Source organism: Coptis chinensis, chromosome 7 (assembly GCF_015680905.1).
Source record: "Coptis chinensis isolate HL-2020 chromosome 7, ASM1568090v1, whole genome shotgun sequence".
NCBI lineage: Eukaryota > Viridiplantae > Streptophyta > Magnoliopsida > Ranunculales > Ranunculaceae > Coptis > Coptis chinensis.
In genome coordinates this window covers 79663585-79681084 of record NC_141462.1, presented here as the reverse complement: position 1 = coordinate 79681084, position 17500 = coordinate 79663585, and the positions used below count along the sequence as shown (strand labels likewise).

At 36.0% G+C, this 17500-nt stretch overlaps 2 protein-coding genes and 1 pseudogene across 7 annotated transcripts; 1 reads left to right on the top strand and 2 right to left on the bottom strand.

The window, feature by feature from the left end:
- Nucleotides 1–6: 6 nt before the first annotated feature.
- Nucleotides 7–1515, bottom strand: LOC147489171 (protein LITTLE ZIPPER 4-like). 4 transcript variants are annotated; one of them, XM_086570876.1, is made up of 2 exons: nucleotides 1375–1515; nucleotides 7–431 (listed from the first exon to the last, which is right to left on the bottom strand). In XM_086570876.1, the coding sequence occupies exon 2, from the start codon at nucleotides 408–410 to the stop codon at nucleotides 186–188; it is 225 nt and encodes a 74-aa protein (XP_086427002.1). In that variant the 5' UTR covers nucleotides 411–431; nucleotides 1375–1515; the 3' UTR covers nucleotides 7–185. The 4 variants fall into 4 exon arrangements, with proteins under 4 accessions (XP_086427002.1, XP_086426999.1, XP_086427000.1 ...); XM_086570873.1 differs by having other exon boundaries at nucleotides 1263–1403; XM_086570874.1 differs by lacking the exon at nucleotides 1375–1515 and adding an exon at nucleotides 786–927.
- Nucleotides 1516–11154: 9639 nt separating this feature from the next.
- On the bottom strand, nucleotides 11155–14927 carry LOC147489170 (uncharacterized; annotated as a pseudogene). The gene is made up of 5 exons (XR_015201292.1): nucleotides 14711–14927; nucleotides 13956–14613; nucleotides 12449–12817; nucleotides 11529–11850; nucleotides 11155–11445 (listed from the first exon to the last, which is right to left on the bottom strand). The product of XR_015201292.1 is annotated as an uncharacterized LOC147489170 (transcript).
- Nucleotides 14924–16224, top strand: LOC147489169 (uncharacterized). 2 transcript variants are annotated; one of them, XM_086571285.1, is made up of 3 exons: nucleotides 14924–15062; nucleotides 15540–15730; nucleotides 15829–16224. In XM_086571285.1, the coding sequence occupies exons 2-3, from the start codon at nucleotides 15563–15565 to the stop codon at nucleotides 15919–15921; spliced, it is 261 nt and encodes an 86-aa protein (XP_086427411.1). In that variant the 5' UTR covers nucleotides 14924–15062; nucleotides 15540–15562; the 3' UTR covers nucleotides 15922–16224. The 2 variants fall into 2 exon arrangements, with proteins under 2 accessions (XP_086427411.1, XP_086427412.1); XM_086571286.1 differs by having other exon boundaries at nucleotides 14948–15062; nucleotides 15547–15730.
- Nucleotides 16225–17500: the final 1276 nt, after the last annotated feature.

Below are 17500 nucleotides of genomic sequence, written 5' to 3'. Positions count from 1 at the left end.
CCAAAAAGTAGAAAACGAAAAAGATGGATATATTGGTAGGTAACAACTGACTGGTACTATTTGGAACAGAAGATAGTGCTGCTGTCCTATTATAACTGAAACTACCTAGATCTGCTACTTTTGACTCAATTAGTTATAAACAAAACAAAAGAAGGGGTGTATGTCCTTTCAGAGACATTGTGTTCTCAGGATTTGCTGGAATTAGTAGGACTTGAGCTGGAGGTGGAGCCCAAGCTGAGTTCAGTGTTGGTGTTTGGATTGGGCTTGTTTGCTTTAGAGAGCTTCTGCTTCAGCTCTTGCAACAGTTGCTGATTCTCCTGGTTGAGAACCTGGGCTTTTTTCCTCAGCCTCTCATTTTCTTGGATCATGTAGCAGTTCTGAAGAAGCAGTTTTGAGTTCAGCCTTTCCATAACTACGAAAAACTCGACTGTCTGTAATAAAACCAAAAAATGTCTCAGATATGTACTTTTACAAGTAAAAAAATAAATATAGCAAGTACCACTTCTTAGAAAAATAACAACTGTAAATCGGATTTTCATATAACAGTACCGCGAGTCTGCAACTAAGATACAGAAATATTTTTCAGAGATGTGCGCAATAAGATGAGCAAAGATATGAAAGAATGAGCAAGGTAAACCAGTAACTCCAGTTATCTTCTGAAAAGGATTTTCAAGCAGCAAGACTAAATTAAGAAATAAGCCAGAAATAGGAAAGAGGAAAGCATAGGGAGCTTTAGAACAACCAAATCCAATTTAAGTTGCCAGGAAATGCAAAGGAGACATTGCCTTTAAAAGGTAGAAGCCAACAGATGAAATGAGTAAGCATTCTCCAACCCTGCACTCATTTAAAAGATCCTTCCATCTGTCTTTATAGTTAAGGAAAGAATAAAGGTCATACGGAGACAGAGTAGAACCTCATAGATATTACATGCATAAGTATAGATAAAACGAATCATTAAGAAAACATTTAAAATTAAAGCTCATAGATGTTCTTGCATCAGAAGAAAACTTAAAAACTATTTGGCCCGGCCGGAAGAAGAGGAAAATGTAAAAATCCCATTAAGAGAGAAAGAGAGAGAGAACAGAGAAGGTTTCAGGAAGTATAACCATTGAGGTCAATGGTCTCTCGTTTGACACCTAGATAAATATACAGAGAGAAATGCCAAACTCATTAAACATTCATATCCATTCACAAAGACATATTCATATCTGTATTTTTATTATGAAAGGAGCTGAGGCCAAGAAGGATATAGTATTACTTACACAGAGAAAGAAAGCAAAACAAATAAAGAGAATAGAAGAGAAGGTTGAGAGAGAGTAGGGTGGGGGTAGATGAAGAGAAGTGGGGGCCTCTTATACTTGCAAAAAACATTACCTTTTCAAATATGGTTAGAGAAAAAGGCTTTAGTTTGTGAACGTCCTTTGTATAGTAGTAAGAGTACTAAAAAAACAAGAAAACAACCAAAGGACTAGAAATGAAGAGAATGAGGTGTTGTAAAATGTAAACTAATAACTGTGATGGAATTACAGTGAAGGAGAGAAAGGCTTAATAATATAAATAGAGGAAGATGGAAAGGAAAGGGAACATGCCCCTACTGGATACTGCAACAACAATCATACATGTGTAAGCAAAGAAGGCGGCTAGTGTGAGAGACAGAAAGAGAGAGAGAGAGGAGAGAATAATAAGATTTAATGTTTGCATGATGATGATGAGGGTGTGGGGCTTGAGATGGCGTCATGTGATCATGATCTGCCAGTAGGTGTAAATATTTAGTAATTTTTTGGTTTTGGAAATTTCAATACGGCGAGTGTTGTTTTAAATGATGTGGGGTGGCTTAGCCGTCCCAAGATTCGCAATGATGGTTAGATAGGCTTGAAACCATCATCACTGCCACTCCATCATCGATCATCTTTTGTTTTATGTTATACTCTTACTTCTTGACTTCTTCTACTGTTATTAGCTCCCTTCAAGTTAACATGCCTGTTGTTTGCTGGGCCAGTCCAGTTCAGAAAACAGAACTGAACTACTTCTGTTAGTTTAATTTTGGTCTATTCGTTCCAAGTTCTAACTAAGTGTAAATAATATATATATCCTAATCTGTCGGATTTGGGATAAATCAGGATTAGTTATTAGGTTTGGCCTGGTGACATTGCAACCGATTTATAAACTTCAGACGGAGGCGGGTGATTTGGTGTTCCTCGTGAACCTCGTTTTAGTATTATCGTTGTTTGTTTTATCCCAAACAAATTCCCGGCATTCTAATCCATGAGCTTTTTAAGAAAAAACATGAATTTTCCAGGTGGTCAGAATAACACGTTCTCGATTGCCTTTTCTTCTTTTATTTTTATTTTTCAAAATTTTACGTTACAATTGCTAACGAATTACTCGTGACGCAAACTATAGATGTGGCCATACTTGTTTATAATTTATTTCTTGGAAAATAATCTAATTAATCTAGGAATTAACATATTTTTTTTATTTCTAAACATATTACTATGACTATAAATCATGCACGTGTCCCAAAAAAGCAAACAAAACTTCATAACCCAAAAATAAACAAAAGTTTGGAACTGATTTTTTTTAGCTTTATACCTGTCAAGAAAATGAGCAGAGGCAAACGGCTAACTCACCCACACCACTTATAAGTATTAGAAATTTAACATAGAAATATTATTTACAAATGAAGTAAAAGATTTGCTCCGAGATAATGTTATGAGGTTGTGTCTATAGATTGCTAACTTGGGCCTTAGATGTTATGAGTGCTTAACGTGAACATCATGGTTAGCATGGCTGGCTTTTTAACGTTTCTGCTTGTTCTGGTTTGGAAGTGTCCAGGGGTGTAATGGTCAATTGCGTTGAAAGCCTCGTGAACCTTGCTTCCAATGGCCTTGAGATTGGGCTTTGGATTGTTCAACGCAATTATAGTTTTTTCTTTTCGCGATGGGCTTCATAGCGTGAAGGTTTGTAGTTTTCCCCATAGTTTTTAGTGTTTCTATGTTGATTTTGGACTGATATGCCCCTGTAGATAGAAATCAATTTTGCTTTCACATAAGTTAGCCATGTACAAGTTGGAATGTTGATAACACTCGAAATCTGCATTGAATAGTTACTCGGATTTGGATTATCAAAGACTCTTTAACTATCAGATCAAAGAAATCCCATTGATTTCCTCGCAGAGGACCTCCCTGCGTCTCTTGGCTAGTTTATAGACTCTTTTCATTAAACTCTAATATGCGCGCTCATCCAAACGACACAAGTGTAATCTTCAACAGTCAATACATTAGTGAGCTCCAATATGACCTTCGAGGAAACACACTTACTAAGTTGCATGCATGCTTATCACCAAAAGACACACCACTTGTCTTGGGATTGGGAAGTATGAAGGACATTTAAGGAAGTGGCGTGTATGCAACTCACAACACACAAATAGCCTGCTAGCTTGATGAGGTGATCTCAAATCCTAGTTTAAAATGAATGTTTAACTGCAAACAACACGTTCATATAATGCAGCTATGCATTTGGGTTAGTTGTTACTAACCAGCAGTATCCAAGTTTGCACATCATATATGGGACCAGTCGAACCGTATAAAAGTTCACTTGAACGTGCAATAGTGTGTAAATTTGATGATGAGATTTTCGGTCCACATTTTAGGCTGAAGTAATAATGATGGCAAACTCCAATTATAGACATTTTTACCTCTCTTTATATCATTTTAGCACCCCCCATTTTCAATTAACTTTAATGCAGCAACGTGTGTGGATCTCATCAATAATGGGTTTTCATGATTTATTTTTTTTTTTTTTTGATGAGAGGTTTTCATGATTTGTTATCTAAGGTTAGGTTTTTTTTTCATAAATGTAAAAGCCGTGTTGAAGAGATTTTGCATGGGTACTCAAGTGCACTTTCTTCTTCGTAATAGGGTGGCATGACTTCATCAACAGTGCACCCTTTTAACGCCTTCCCTTCTGGGGACATTAAATCATGTCACATAATAACCCTGGATGGTGAATGATGAATATAACATTATTAATACAGTAGGTGTTCTGAAACTCTGAGAGGCTTTAATCTATTCTCGACCCCAAACCTAAAACATCATGCCTGTGCTGTGCTCAGAGCTGGGTTCAGGCTTAGGCAGGGGGCGGATCCAGGATTACCACTTAAGAGGGGCTGTTACCAGGGGCGGCTCTGAGTTTCAAGGGGCCTTAAACGAATTCCTAAAATGGGGCTTTTATAAAAGAAAAAAAAAAATGTGTTCTTATTTTAGAGGAGAAAATGAGATATTTTTGCCATGTTTGTGTTTATGTAGGAAGAAAAATAACTACAAAGTAAAGTAGATGTAATAGCCAACATTATAAGTTAGTTCGTAAAATTGGTATAAGATGTATATTTTCTTAGTTTTGTTAGTTTGAGCCACCTTTTTTACTTGTGTTTAGTATTTTTAAATTAATAATTAGTAAAAATTATACCATTAAAAATTGGGCCTCCATGGATAGATTGAAGAGGAGTTTGTTTGGGGCCTAAAAGTAGTGGGGAATGTGTCTAAGAAATAAAATGGACCACTAGACACCTAATGGATTGGCATGGTTGGTGGTCTTATTTTGGGCCAAACATTTTGGGCCCAGGCAGCCATGTGTGGATTGTCCCCAGGGCCTGCACTAGCTGCTATTACTAACACACACACACTATATATATATACTAGCATGATGCACGTGCATACACACGTGTTTTTACGCCAAACTAATTGTATAAGTATTAGCATATCTAAAATGGTGCAAGTTTGTATATGTTCATGATTTTGGTAACTGTTAGTCTATGTTTAAATCGATCTTGGTAAAAATTGTAAATCAAGATATGTTAGGGGAGTTGAAAAACCATATATACTAATGCAAAAGAACCAAATATCAGATAAATATACAGATGTAAAATATCACATACACAGTAGTCAGTAAAGAACGCATAAGAAAATAAAAATTGCCCCATAGCATGTAACATAGTTGATAGCCCATTGACCAAGGTCTTGTTGTCTTGAGATTGCCAAGTTTCTGCTGAGGTTACTCCAAAAAACTTATAGGTCTATTACAACTCCAAACAAAAATTTGAAAAAGAAGGTCCAATGCTTGGGACTTTATCTTTTTGTTGCTAATCCAGCTCATCTGATTCATTTCTCAGCTTTCTCATCAGTACCAAGTTATTTCATACGATAATTATCTCGTCTAGCTACAACTTTCCAACATAACTACAGCTATCTTTGCTTCTAACCTCTTAGGCACTCAGTTGCAAAGGTACTTTCTCACTCACCATTTTATCTGCAGTATCCAGAACCCTTAATGTAGTTGCAGTGGTTCCGTTGCATGCTTTCCTATGAAAAGCACCACTGCACCAACATGATTTTTAGACCAATCATGATGACAATATGACCTTATATATTTATTGCAACACTAAGTTGAAAGTATCTTAAGACTTGAACAAAAGCTAAAACAATATAATATGCATTGGGGAGAGAGAACTAATATTGAAAGAAGGCCGCTACTCCTCACCCTCATGAATAGAATCTTTTACTGAAACAGAATCCATAAATTTTTTACTATTGAAATTAAACAAAATTGAAAGTAATTTTTTTTTTTAACTTTTTCCTTTGATTTTTTAAATTAGTGTTAAGTATGTACTAATACCATCAAAACATTATTAATGTCTCTCTGAGTATCATGGTTCTCATATATAGCAGTAAGCTAAAACTTTCATAACTAAGAAAGGAGGAACTTAGGCTGATTTTAAGAAACTATTCCCACCACTATAAGGAGCTTGAAAGGCTTACAAATGACCATTGTATATAGTCATTGTAGAAGGATCAAGTTGTGTCATACCTTGTGACAATGAATTCAACAGACAGACATTTGGGAAATTAGATATGAGCACAAATAATCAAGATGTTATGTCTAACCACTACATGGTTACAATCCTGATCGAGAAACTGAAAGTTGATAACAAAAAAATGATACAATGGCACAATACCCCCATTTCTACCTCTTTGCGCAATATAAATGGTTCTTCTCTATATCATGTAATAACTGTTTTTATCTATCCCATTTATTCCTCAAATTTTTATGTGACAAAACCCTACCATCTCCTTCCCTAGACTTTACCATCGATCGCGACTTCACCCCCATTTCTTCTATACCAGCTGAAATGCTTAATTTATTCAAACCACCATCTACATCTGTTTTATCTTTTATCAATAGTATTTGAAAATGCTCTACTATCGAACTCAGTATTATATGACTCACGCGGATAAGTAACCCTCTTTCTAGACCTCCTCCTATAATCATTCCTTCCATTCCCCTCAGTCCCATCCTCTAAATTCTCATTCTGTCCAAGCCCATAAGGTTTAACATTATGACCAACGCCTTTCAGAAAAAACCTCGCCGAAGGTAAACCATTTTAAGTCCGAAACAATTGAGGACTATCTCTATCAGACCATAAACCATAATCACCATGCTTATGAAACCTATCAGCTAAAACCTTCAACTGTTCATCAGCACTAACTGAAAACATATTAGGTGCTCATTCGACAACTTCCCGTGATGTGCACTTACACGAAACCTCATCACACGCTATCTTTCAGTGGCAATTTGCTCATCACTCATATTTTGTTTATATTCTTTATATTGCAAATGCCAACATTCTTTTTGAATCTCTAGTTGTTCCTCAGTCATCATCTGGCGACGCTCTCTATACCGATTACGCTTTCGCTCTAACTGATTATTATTATTATTAGATAATTGATCTGCAGACTGAATTATCATCTATTTTAAATCAAATGGCAGTTGCTATCAAAATTAAATGAGGCAAGAGAGATAAACAATTAGTGTACTAACATTACCCAGGCACTAAACATTCTCACAGGAAGATTAACTTGTTTTAACATATATAAGTTTCGTAATTATTCAAAGTCAATTACTTTTAAACTGCATTAAAATTTGTCATGCTAACTTACAAAGAATTACTATCTTCATGTTGTTCAAAATGAAAGAAAGAAGGTATCGACTTCTTCTATCTCACCCATTTGCTTCATTTGAAACTAAAATTAAAGCAAGAAGGTATCGACTTCTTCTACCTCACCAAAGGATTTCTTATTGGTAAAATTGATTATACAGAGCTTGTTAGAGTTATTTATAAAACTTTACCTTCAGATGATGATGATTTCAGTTCGCGAGCATCCCCAACTATCTTCCTATTTTTGATCTGGTTGAAGCATTAGAGAAATCGAAAGTGTTTATCAATCTGTAATCCTATTTAGTTCCCCCTTATAACCTTTTGAAATCGAAAATGTTTATCAAGAGTGGTTGTAAATATTAATTTTGAAATGACTTTGGACATGATTCTTGAATGAAATTAGGAATGAAGGAGATTCGGTGGAGGCGCGGAGCAAGAAGATGAGATATCTAAAAGTTGCAAATAGGCCAAATGGGGAGACAAAGAGAGAGAGAGAGAGAGCGATTAGAGAGAGGAAAAATCGAGAATTAGATAGAAGCTGACGAAATTACAATTTTGCCTCTGTGATGGACACAAACGTGACACCAAATCACTATTCCTCATACCCACATTTTTCTAATATAATAAGATTTTGGGTGAATTATATACTATTATAAATTTATAACAACTATTTTTTTTTGACGGAAAAGGGAAGGGGGTGTTCCCCGCCCCTGGATTAGGGCAATTGACTGATTATTATGTTATATTTTACATCCCAATTCCTCGATGGAAATATGGACTTGAGAGGCTTTGAGCAAAACACTTGAATTTTTTCACCTGACCACATACTGGTTTATTTATGGGTGATCTTGGACACACCTATAAAAACACTCTCGTACTCCAAATTTAAAATAAATAAATTAAATTATTTTAGACACATTTAGGTTCCTAAATTATAATTTTTTTTTATTAGGTATACCAAAGACAAAACAAGTCATTTATTTAATATACATCGTGGGACTCCATACGTATTAAACCCTAGATATTCTACGTTCTTCACTTGTAGTTGAAAAAGGTTCATCTTCTTCTTATTTGTGTTAATCAAAAGAAAAAAGTGCACTTGACTTCTTCTTTCGATCAATATAAAGAGTACCCAAAAAATGTATTGTTATTATTATTTTTTTATTATTTTGTTTCTATTGAAAATACTCCAAATTAATTTGGGAGATATTATTGGATTGAAGTGTTTATTGGGGTATGACAAAAACTTAAGTTAGTTATGGAGTACGGGAGTGTTTTTATGGGTGTGTCTAAAATCACCTTTATTTATTTATTTTTAATTGGTAAGCTTGTTTTTTAAAAGAGATTAGAAACTCATTGGTGCGGTGGTTCGAGACCAGTAACATCAATCAGAGGTTTTACCAACTTTGCTAGTTACCTAGTTGGCACTTACACATATTGGTATTTTTCTTATTGAAACAATTTATACTTCACCACTTTCATATCAAGTTTACCGTGGCACGAGCACAGATAGAAATTTGTCATGACAACTTGTAACAGTAACCAAGTTGTAATCCCGAGTAGGAAAAAAAAATCTTTGTTTTAATTGATAATCGAAGTCATTCACATCTCTGGGCCGGTATCTGAGCAGATTGTGTCCATAATTCAAATGTAACCATTCATCCTCATGATCTTGTCAAAGCCATCAATTAGTAGGAGACTAGGAGGCATGGTTCTAACTTCTAACGAGTACAACTCAAAGTGAAGTCCATATCTAACCAGTAATAACAAGTTTTCTTTTTCGGAATTGATCTGCGGGTTGTTACATTTGAAATACAAATTCGACAGATTTGAACTTTGAAATACCAAAATTTTTCGATATTAGATTTGAACTTATATATCGGATATATCGATATGTCGACCATAAATCGTTTTTGCCCATTTTGGTGATAATATTCAAAAATCAAAAAATCGAATATATCGAAAATATCACCGATCGATATATAATGATATATATCATATATATCGTTATATATCGGTCAATCAACAAAATCGGTCAAAAAGTCAAATTCAAACGATATATATCGAATACATCGAATATATCGTTATATATCTTTATATCGGTTTTACCGATATATATCGGTTTAAAAAATATTAAATTTTGAGCCGATATTTGGATTTTTCAACAATTGTTGAAAAAAAGCGATATATATCGGCGATTTTTTTTATAAATCGACCGATATTTTCGGCCTTGACTTGGACCATAACTTTTGTTTACTAATACAGTAGTGATTATAGTACAAAATATCAGAATATAACAAAATATCGATTCTTGATTTATGAATATATATCGTGGATATATATATATATATATATATATATATATATTTTTTTTTTTTTTGGAATATTTGATATTGTTTCACATGCAAATATTATGGATATATATAAAATATCAACAAATATTATAGATATTGTAGATATTTATTGATATATCATGATATATAATTTATATTTATTTGAAATATAATAATAAATATTAAATAAAATTGTTAACTATACAAAATATCACTAAATATTGTTAAATATCTCCAAATATTGTAAATATCATCAATATTTACAGTTGAATATATCCAAGAGCATATTGTAATATTTATATATCTTTTTATGATATCTCGATATATATCGCGATATTTTGTACTATGATAGTGATACCCAAATGGCATGTAGTTCTTGTTCTTAATGCTGTGCTTGTTTGCCTGTAAAAATTTAAAATTTTCAACATGGCATGTAGACCAAACTCAAAGCTTACTCCAATTGAAGTTGAATAGATTTCAACATGGCTCCAAACATGGACTACTAAAAACCAATTATGAGGTTTGGATCCATTCATGTAACTTATACTGTATATAGATCGAATTGAGTAGGCTACCAAATTCAAATATTTGTCTGAAACCAAACCAAGGTTAACTTGATGCTTCAAGTGCACTCCTATGCGGCTATGCAAGTCCAAATTTCCTGTTTCTGAAGTTAGGAACTAGCCAAAAGTTCTGCATATTAAAACGTCCGTATTAAAATTCACGGGCACTAAATCGACACATTTTGCATGAGAAGACTCTAGTTGCGGTCCAAGAATCAAGATGCTTTGTAAACAAAGTCATACATTTTGTCAGATGTCAGCATCATATTCTACAAGTTTTTCCCAGAAGCCATACATGTACTAGGTACCATGATAACATGACAGAAAACCCATATGGAACTTCTGCACTAATCCCTGTGGAACTCAAGTATCATTAGAGGCTCCTACAAGCCAACATCTGTTTCGTTCATTCAGAGACAAACAATTTAAAAGTAGCTTCTCTAGTTCTCTTCTCAGAATCATTGAAGAAGTATAATTGTGGTAAACCAGAGTACAAAGTTGACCCAGTTGCTCAGTCAAATGGTTACTAATCCCAGTTGGGTAATGTTGTCATCATGTCATGTCAGGCCAATGAAGTAATCTTCTAGTTTTAGGCCCACTTTTCTTAGTGATCTGCCACCAAGTCACCAACAGCTGGGCTTACACCCAAAGACTAATTCCAAGTATCAGATCATCCAATAGTCCAGCTCATGATCAAAATAATTGGTTGAAAAAGATGACTGGTGAGGAACTAAATGTTCACAGAGCCCAAAAGAAAGCCTGGCCTATTATGGGAAACAAGAATTAATAACCACGGGAAATGGGACGCACTTTAGTACAGCTGAAGGGTAGTTCTCACATTTTTTTCTCCCAACTGACCATATAAACAGACGCGTATGGCATATAGGAACTACCCTAGGAATATTTGAAACATAGTTTTGACAAATTAAGTATAGTTTTGAAAGATACTATACGAATTATAGTGAATTCTGCATCAAATGAGATCATGAGAGATGGCCAACCAAGAAACAATTGAATTAAGCAAATTTTGGTTTAATAACACCACAATTTATCAATATCTTCACCCAGAGAAGGTTGACTCTCATTTGGCTCGGGGGTGGGTGGCACAATAGTCAATGAGATGAGCTGTGTAATAAAATGTATGCTTCCCATCTCATGAGCATTCTCCACAAAATGTTTGATTACAACATCGAAATCCTCCTTCGATCAAACACCAGGCACCTAATTTATGTTCAGATGGCTCTTGTTCACGAATATGAACTAGTAGATAATAACTTCTAAGATTTTAGATTTAGTAATTCTGGAGTAATTACAGAGAAAAAATTAAAAAGAAAAGGGTCTACACGAGCAGCAATCGATGATTGCAGGATACATGTACGGACTTGAGTCGAGTTGACTAATATTTCATACAAGATGTTTCTGATAAGATTGAGAGAACGTTACAGTAAATTCTAATCAGCATAACCAGAGCTGTCAATAAGAAATCAGCAAAATAGCTTTCAACTTGCCAAGTACTGCTACAGATAGCGAACGAGCAAAAAGATTGCTTGTTCTCCTGAAATAGGATGGTAGGATAAGTATTTAAGTATCTTACGAAGGTAATAAACAATGAAGTAAAATAAGCATTTGACAACATACCTTCCCCATAACACTCAACAGGCATCTCAACTCTGGAATTTGTTTTTCTTCATTTTTCGTCATCACCAAAAGGACATAATAGTGTGAGCGCTACTACCCTGTAGGAAGCACCGATAGAAACTGAAATTGATGGAGTAGGATTCAGGTATCATAAAAAGTCACCAACTACACTCAACCTCGGGATCTTATGCCTGCACTCGTACAAGTTCAGCAAATAAATATTGCAATCCCAAGCACATTGAACCCGCCGAGTGCAGGCATGGCCCAACGCTTAGCGGGGCCGAGCTAATCCAAAATTGTCTTCATGCTGATGTTGATGTGGCTGCATAACGATAAGTACCAAAATTAAAATAAGCATAGAGAAAAACCTCCATGGTACTAAGCAATTTGCAAGTTGTATCAGTTACTAGAATCATTAGTTGGAAACACTTTCAACAGTTACCAATTTCAAGACCCATTCATTTCTCCTTTCCAAATCTCTCCCTAATATAATGAGAGAGTTTATTGCCTATAAAATATCAGTATTTCCAAGCTCGAGCTTGTAACAGTGCCTAATTGCAGTCACAAGCTTCTACAGATAGTAACTGCCTTTAGAATGTGCACAGCGATTCTACAATCATGCCTTTCTGACATGAGCTTGTATCGAAATCTAATTCTGGTCAGTTATCAAAACACATTTCCTGAAACACCAATAAAAAATAAACTGTGGACGGATGGAAGATACATTCAAGTTCATACATTATCAGCAAACTCAAATAATGATCAGCCTTAGTGACCAATGATTTGACTGTTCCCATGGATCATGCAGATCAGCAGATGGTATTACTTACTAAAGTGAGCTACGTTGCAAAGCAGTTTCTTATTTCTTGTTTAACACGTGGAGACTAGGATGAACGGAGATAATCCTGGGAAGCCCATACCTGACCAAAAGGTAAGTGCATGTGTTCATGAGCATTGATGAGTTGCATTCCAGGCCTTGGACAGAGATAGTGGGAAGAATTCATATAGATTCCAGAGGGCGGGGGAGTATTAACGTGATTAGGATTTGATGTTGCCGGCATTGTATCGGGGGGGCATAGCCAACTGCACCATGAGTTGACGCGGCAGCCCATGGTACTCCAAGGTGTTGAGGCATCTGGCGACTTTGGTGTTCAATCGATATCTGAGGTTGGTGAGCTGCACCAAGCTGTGGAAACTCACTGTTGTAGTTCACTGCAGGAGCATACATGGGCTGAATGGCATATGGTCCTCCATTGAACCCAAACCCAGGATCAAATCTTTGCGCATACCTGAAAAAGCATTGTACTGCTCACATTTCTAGCATATTTCAAGATGATAAGATAATATAGCTATGAGGGGGTGGAAGGAGCAATTCCTTTTCACAGTCGCAGACTCCAAATACATGGGAGGGCACTGTGGACCCCTCCATTGTATTCATCACTTTAGGAAAGGGGAAGCCGACAGAAGCTGTTTTGAAATAAAGCCCACTATCTAAATGTTGTCAAATATGCAGTTTGCAACCTAGACAACAAAGTTCGAAAATACTAACCCAAAAATTATTCAAACAAAAAAAAAAAAAATAAAAAGTTCGAAAATATTTACTGGGAAGGAGGCTTGGGTGTGCACTTGTATAAAACATCATGTGTCATCCAGTTTCAGCAACTTCCCCTAGTTAAATGTACACCATTGCCTAGATGCACTTCCATACTAACCATCACATATGATCATTATACACTTCTATAGCTTTTAAGTTTCACCTACAATAGTTTCTGAGCTGTTTGATTTTATACTTATTTCAAGGAACAAGGATATCCAATAAACGCTACAATGGTATAGCCGTGTAGGGCCATAAGGAGATGGCTTACATGTATATGGGCAATTTTACATAATAGGTACCACACAGAATTACACATAAGGGATTGCCTTGAAAATTTTCAAAGGTCTCCGCTAAATCTTTTACAGGGTTCTGCTTCTAGAAATCCCTCTTTAATGATTATGATGCCACCTCATAGAGTAACAGATTTTGCAGCCACACAGAAGTCTGGATCAAACATGAAAATTCTGGGTATTTAATGGGTACTAATTTGTTTAACATCAGAAGTTCAGAAACTCATTATTTCCTTTTCACAAATATCGAATTTTGTCCTGGAAAAGAATGTTTAGACATTTGCTAGTCCAACATATGTTGATCACTAAGAGAGGTATAATCTCATCAATAAAAAAACGAAGTCACAAACTAGAGTAATTCCAATTCTAAGGAAAAATTTCACCGTTGCAAACATTTGAATGCACTGCCAATTTAAATCGGGTTAAGAAAAAAAGGGATTATGCATAAAAGAACCAAAGAAACCCTGAAACTCTCAGCAGATAGTCGAGCTCTGGCCAACTAACTACTAACTGTAATTGTCTATAAGAAGCAATGTGTACCTGTCATAACTCCGGTCATAGTCGGGATCCTTACGGTCTACGTCACGATCCCGAAAGATGGCCACCTTATTGTTTGTCTTGTACCTACCAGCAGGATCATGTTCTGTCCTACCTCTACCTGTAGATGAATCATAACCCTTAGATGGACTTTCAGGTCCTTGAACAATAAATCTCTCATCAACCCCTTTTGACCTTGAGGAGCAGGGCTGGAGCACTGACGGTTCATCTTTTGTACCATTTTCAGAGCTAAATATTCGGGCACGAGCTCTATTATATTCTTCTTTTCTTTCCTCTACACTTTTAGCATGGTTCCATTTGGAAGAACGGCTTGCATTATTGGCTGACTCTGAACACTTCCCTGGTCTCTGTTTGATAGCAACTTTAACAGAACCATTGTTGTCTCCATGTGGTAGGCTTAGAGGAATATCTGCAAGGCGAATTGGAGGAAATTGACATGCAGAACTCTTGCGGACTACAATTCTGGAACCAAATCCATCATGAACATTATTGTCTAGAACACCCAGCGACTCCAATTGATAATGTTGAGCTACACGGTGAGCAGCCAATCTTAAATATGAAGTAGGTAGTTGTTGAAACTCAAGTTGTTGTTGGGAAGGATTACTGATAAATTTCACTACATCCTGCTCTATTCGAAGAACTGCAAAGAGGGACAGACAATGTTCCAGTTCCAGTCAGTCTCTGGAGAGACACACATAGATTAAAACTCAAGAAAAGAAACTAAATTTATTACTAACTTGACAATCGTTCCCGGGGATTCTGCAAAGCTTCTCTAAGAAACTCATCAACTTGATTATTAACATCATCTTTAGAAACTCCTCCACTAGTAGTTTTGGAAGAAACCAATAAACGGGACATGCTCTTATCTAAATCAGCCATCTCCCATGAATCTTCGTCTTCTTCTTCTTCTACTACAGTGCCCCTCGAGATGAGATAAAAAAAAAAAGAATCTTATAGATTAATTAACAAGTCACACAAGTTAAGATGCTAGGCCCGATCCATGTAATGGCCCAAAATATTACTTACTTGTGCTATCCGACTAATTAACCTTTGGGAAGTTCGTTTGTTTAAGAGCAAAATCGGTTTCGGGTAAGTTAAGTTTCAATTATCAAATTTTCTGATTTGTGTTTTAAATTGCTCGTTGTTATGCTTTTGATTCCTTAAACAGTTTTAGTGCATCTTTGAAATAAGAGAGTTGCAAGCTAATCTAAACTATTTTAAAATCCGCGACCCATCCACAGTCCTGTAACAATGATAATTTTTTTTTATGTATTTCTAAATTTTTTGGTTTTGTTTTGACTATTTTACTCCTATATTTTTAGTAGAAATTGACAATATTATCCTTTTATTGCCTGTATCAATCTAGTAATAATAATATAGTTTTTTTTTTTTTTTTTTTATTCAGAATCAGTAAACTTAAGAGTTTGGGTTCCATTGTTCCTTCCTTGAATATTTGTCAATGTTTTCATTACCTTGACGTAGTAGGGGGCATAAAAGCGTGGTTTTAACGCTCATCTACTAAACTTGGGCCTATTATGTTTTTTAATTGTTTTCTCTCTCTCCTAGATTAAAGTCTTTGTATCCCGAGGATGGCAGCCCAGATAAGTGAACCTGAGTCACAACCGCCCATCAGTTCTTGTCGAAAGAAAAAGTCCGAGGAAGCTAGTTTCGTGGAAGATGTAAGCAGTCACATTGATGAGTTCATTAATGCTTCAATGGATGAACACAAAAACTGCTTTAAGAACACTATCCAGAAGGTTGCTTACTGTTTTTTTTTTACTTTTTCTAAACTGCAGAATTGAACATGTGTGTGGTGCTTATTTATGACATTATGTGTTCATGTTTTTCATACTAGATGTTTCGAATGTCAAAGATTGTCTCAGAGAAGAATGAAGGTGCTAAAGAAATTGAAAGTTCTCTTCCCCTTCAGACACATATGGCCGACTAGAATATTATCACATGCATTAGACTAATAGACTATATATATTTCCATCTTGCAAGGATAATTGTAAAAGGATGTATTTGTGGTTACTCATTCGAGATTCTCAATAATTACAAGTGAACTTTTCGAGAGACAAGAAATGATCCATGGCTCTCTTGCTTATCTAACTTCGAGGTTTTTACATTTAGCTCTTCCTCTTGTAGGGAATCTATCGACACTGTATCAGATGAATCTGTCGGTTTGTCTCAAGATGTAACCGTACGATTATATATGGTCTTCGTTAGATATATTTCTATTCTTTGTTTTGCCTGATCTCGACTCCTAATGTAATGATAATAGAGTATATGTACAGTTGTTTGGTCATGTAAGCTTTTCTTGCCATTTGATCACAGCTTCACAGGAGGTGATTATGACAGTCAATATCCAGTATAAGCAGAAATATCTCCCCATGTTTTTATTCTCCAAGCTCGTTTCATAAGCAACTCACCTCATATAGGTGATGCAGGTCGAACGGACGATTTCATACAGAACGCTTCATCTCATGACATCATCCATCATCTAGATGCAATCATTACTAAAGCCATACTTACACAATCCATTACCGCACAATACGAAGCACTGTAACCACCTCCCTTCATTATGGTATTTCTACCAACACTATTCATACACTCATTTTCAATCTCAACTATACATCTATGCTTGTCAGTACACGTGTTGTATGGATTTTTAGGCTCAACAGCTATAAATACCACCTACATAAACTACGTCAGACCTGATTCTACTCTTCTCCTAGAAGTGAGAGATAGATACGTAAACAGTTCGCTCGGAACGAGTTTGGTCTTTCCAATCTATTAAACCCATCTCCTCTACCTTAATCACATATTGTAAAGCCCAAACTAAATAACACCTTTACATTGGCGCCGTCTGTGGTCTCGATTTCTTGAGAAACCACTTTACATAAGCAAAAATCCTCAAGCCCACGAAGCATGACAAGCCTCGAAGCTCAAATCCAGAGCTTAGCAAATCAACTAGGTACCATGAATGAACACATCACCCTGCTCAGGCAGGAGAATGTTGCATTACGAGCACAAGTGGACGTGCAAAACCCAATTGGTGCCATAGCAGAGGACGATATCAATGAAGTTAATCAGCAAATTAACGAGCTATCGCAAAGAATCGATCAAAGTGAAGTCAAGAAGGACACCACTCAGATCGTTTAAAAAATGTTAAAGACGTATCGTGCTTCCCCCTTCACTGCTGATGTACTTAGTAAACCCTCCCTCCAGATTTCATCCAACCACGCTTTGCAATGTACGATGGCAGTACATGTCCCGGTCAACACGTGGCTCGCTACATTCAGAGCCTCGCACTTTATAGTGCCCAGGAGTTCAACCATCTCCACTGCCGTTTGTTTCTTGCTAGCATTAAAGATGGCTCTCTCGATTGGTTCTTTTCACTCAAGCCAGACTCGATAAAGAACTTTGAGAATCTCACCGATCTATTCGCTAGCTAATATGTCCACAACAGGCGTAAAAAAGCAGACCTAGATTAACTTTTCCAGCTCTCACTAGGCAAAGATGAAACC

Excerpts from the sequence above, each read along its gene's own strand:
- LOC147489169 (XM_086571285.1), top strand. The coding sequence starts at position 15,563 with ATGGCAGCCCAGATAAGTGAACCTGAGTCACAACCGCCCATCAGTTCT. Across the intron at positions 15,731-15,828 it reads TTAAGAACACTATCCAGAAG|ATGTTTCGAATGTCAAAGAT; the intron begins GTTGCTTACTGT and ends TTTTCATACTAG.
- LOC147489171 (XM_086570876.1), bottom strand. The coding sequence starts at position 410 with ATGGAAAGGCTGAACTCAAAACTGCTTCTTCAGAACTGCTACATGATC.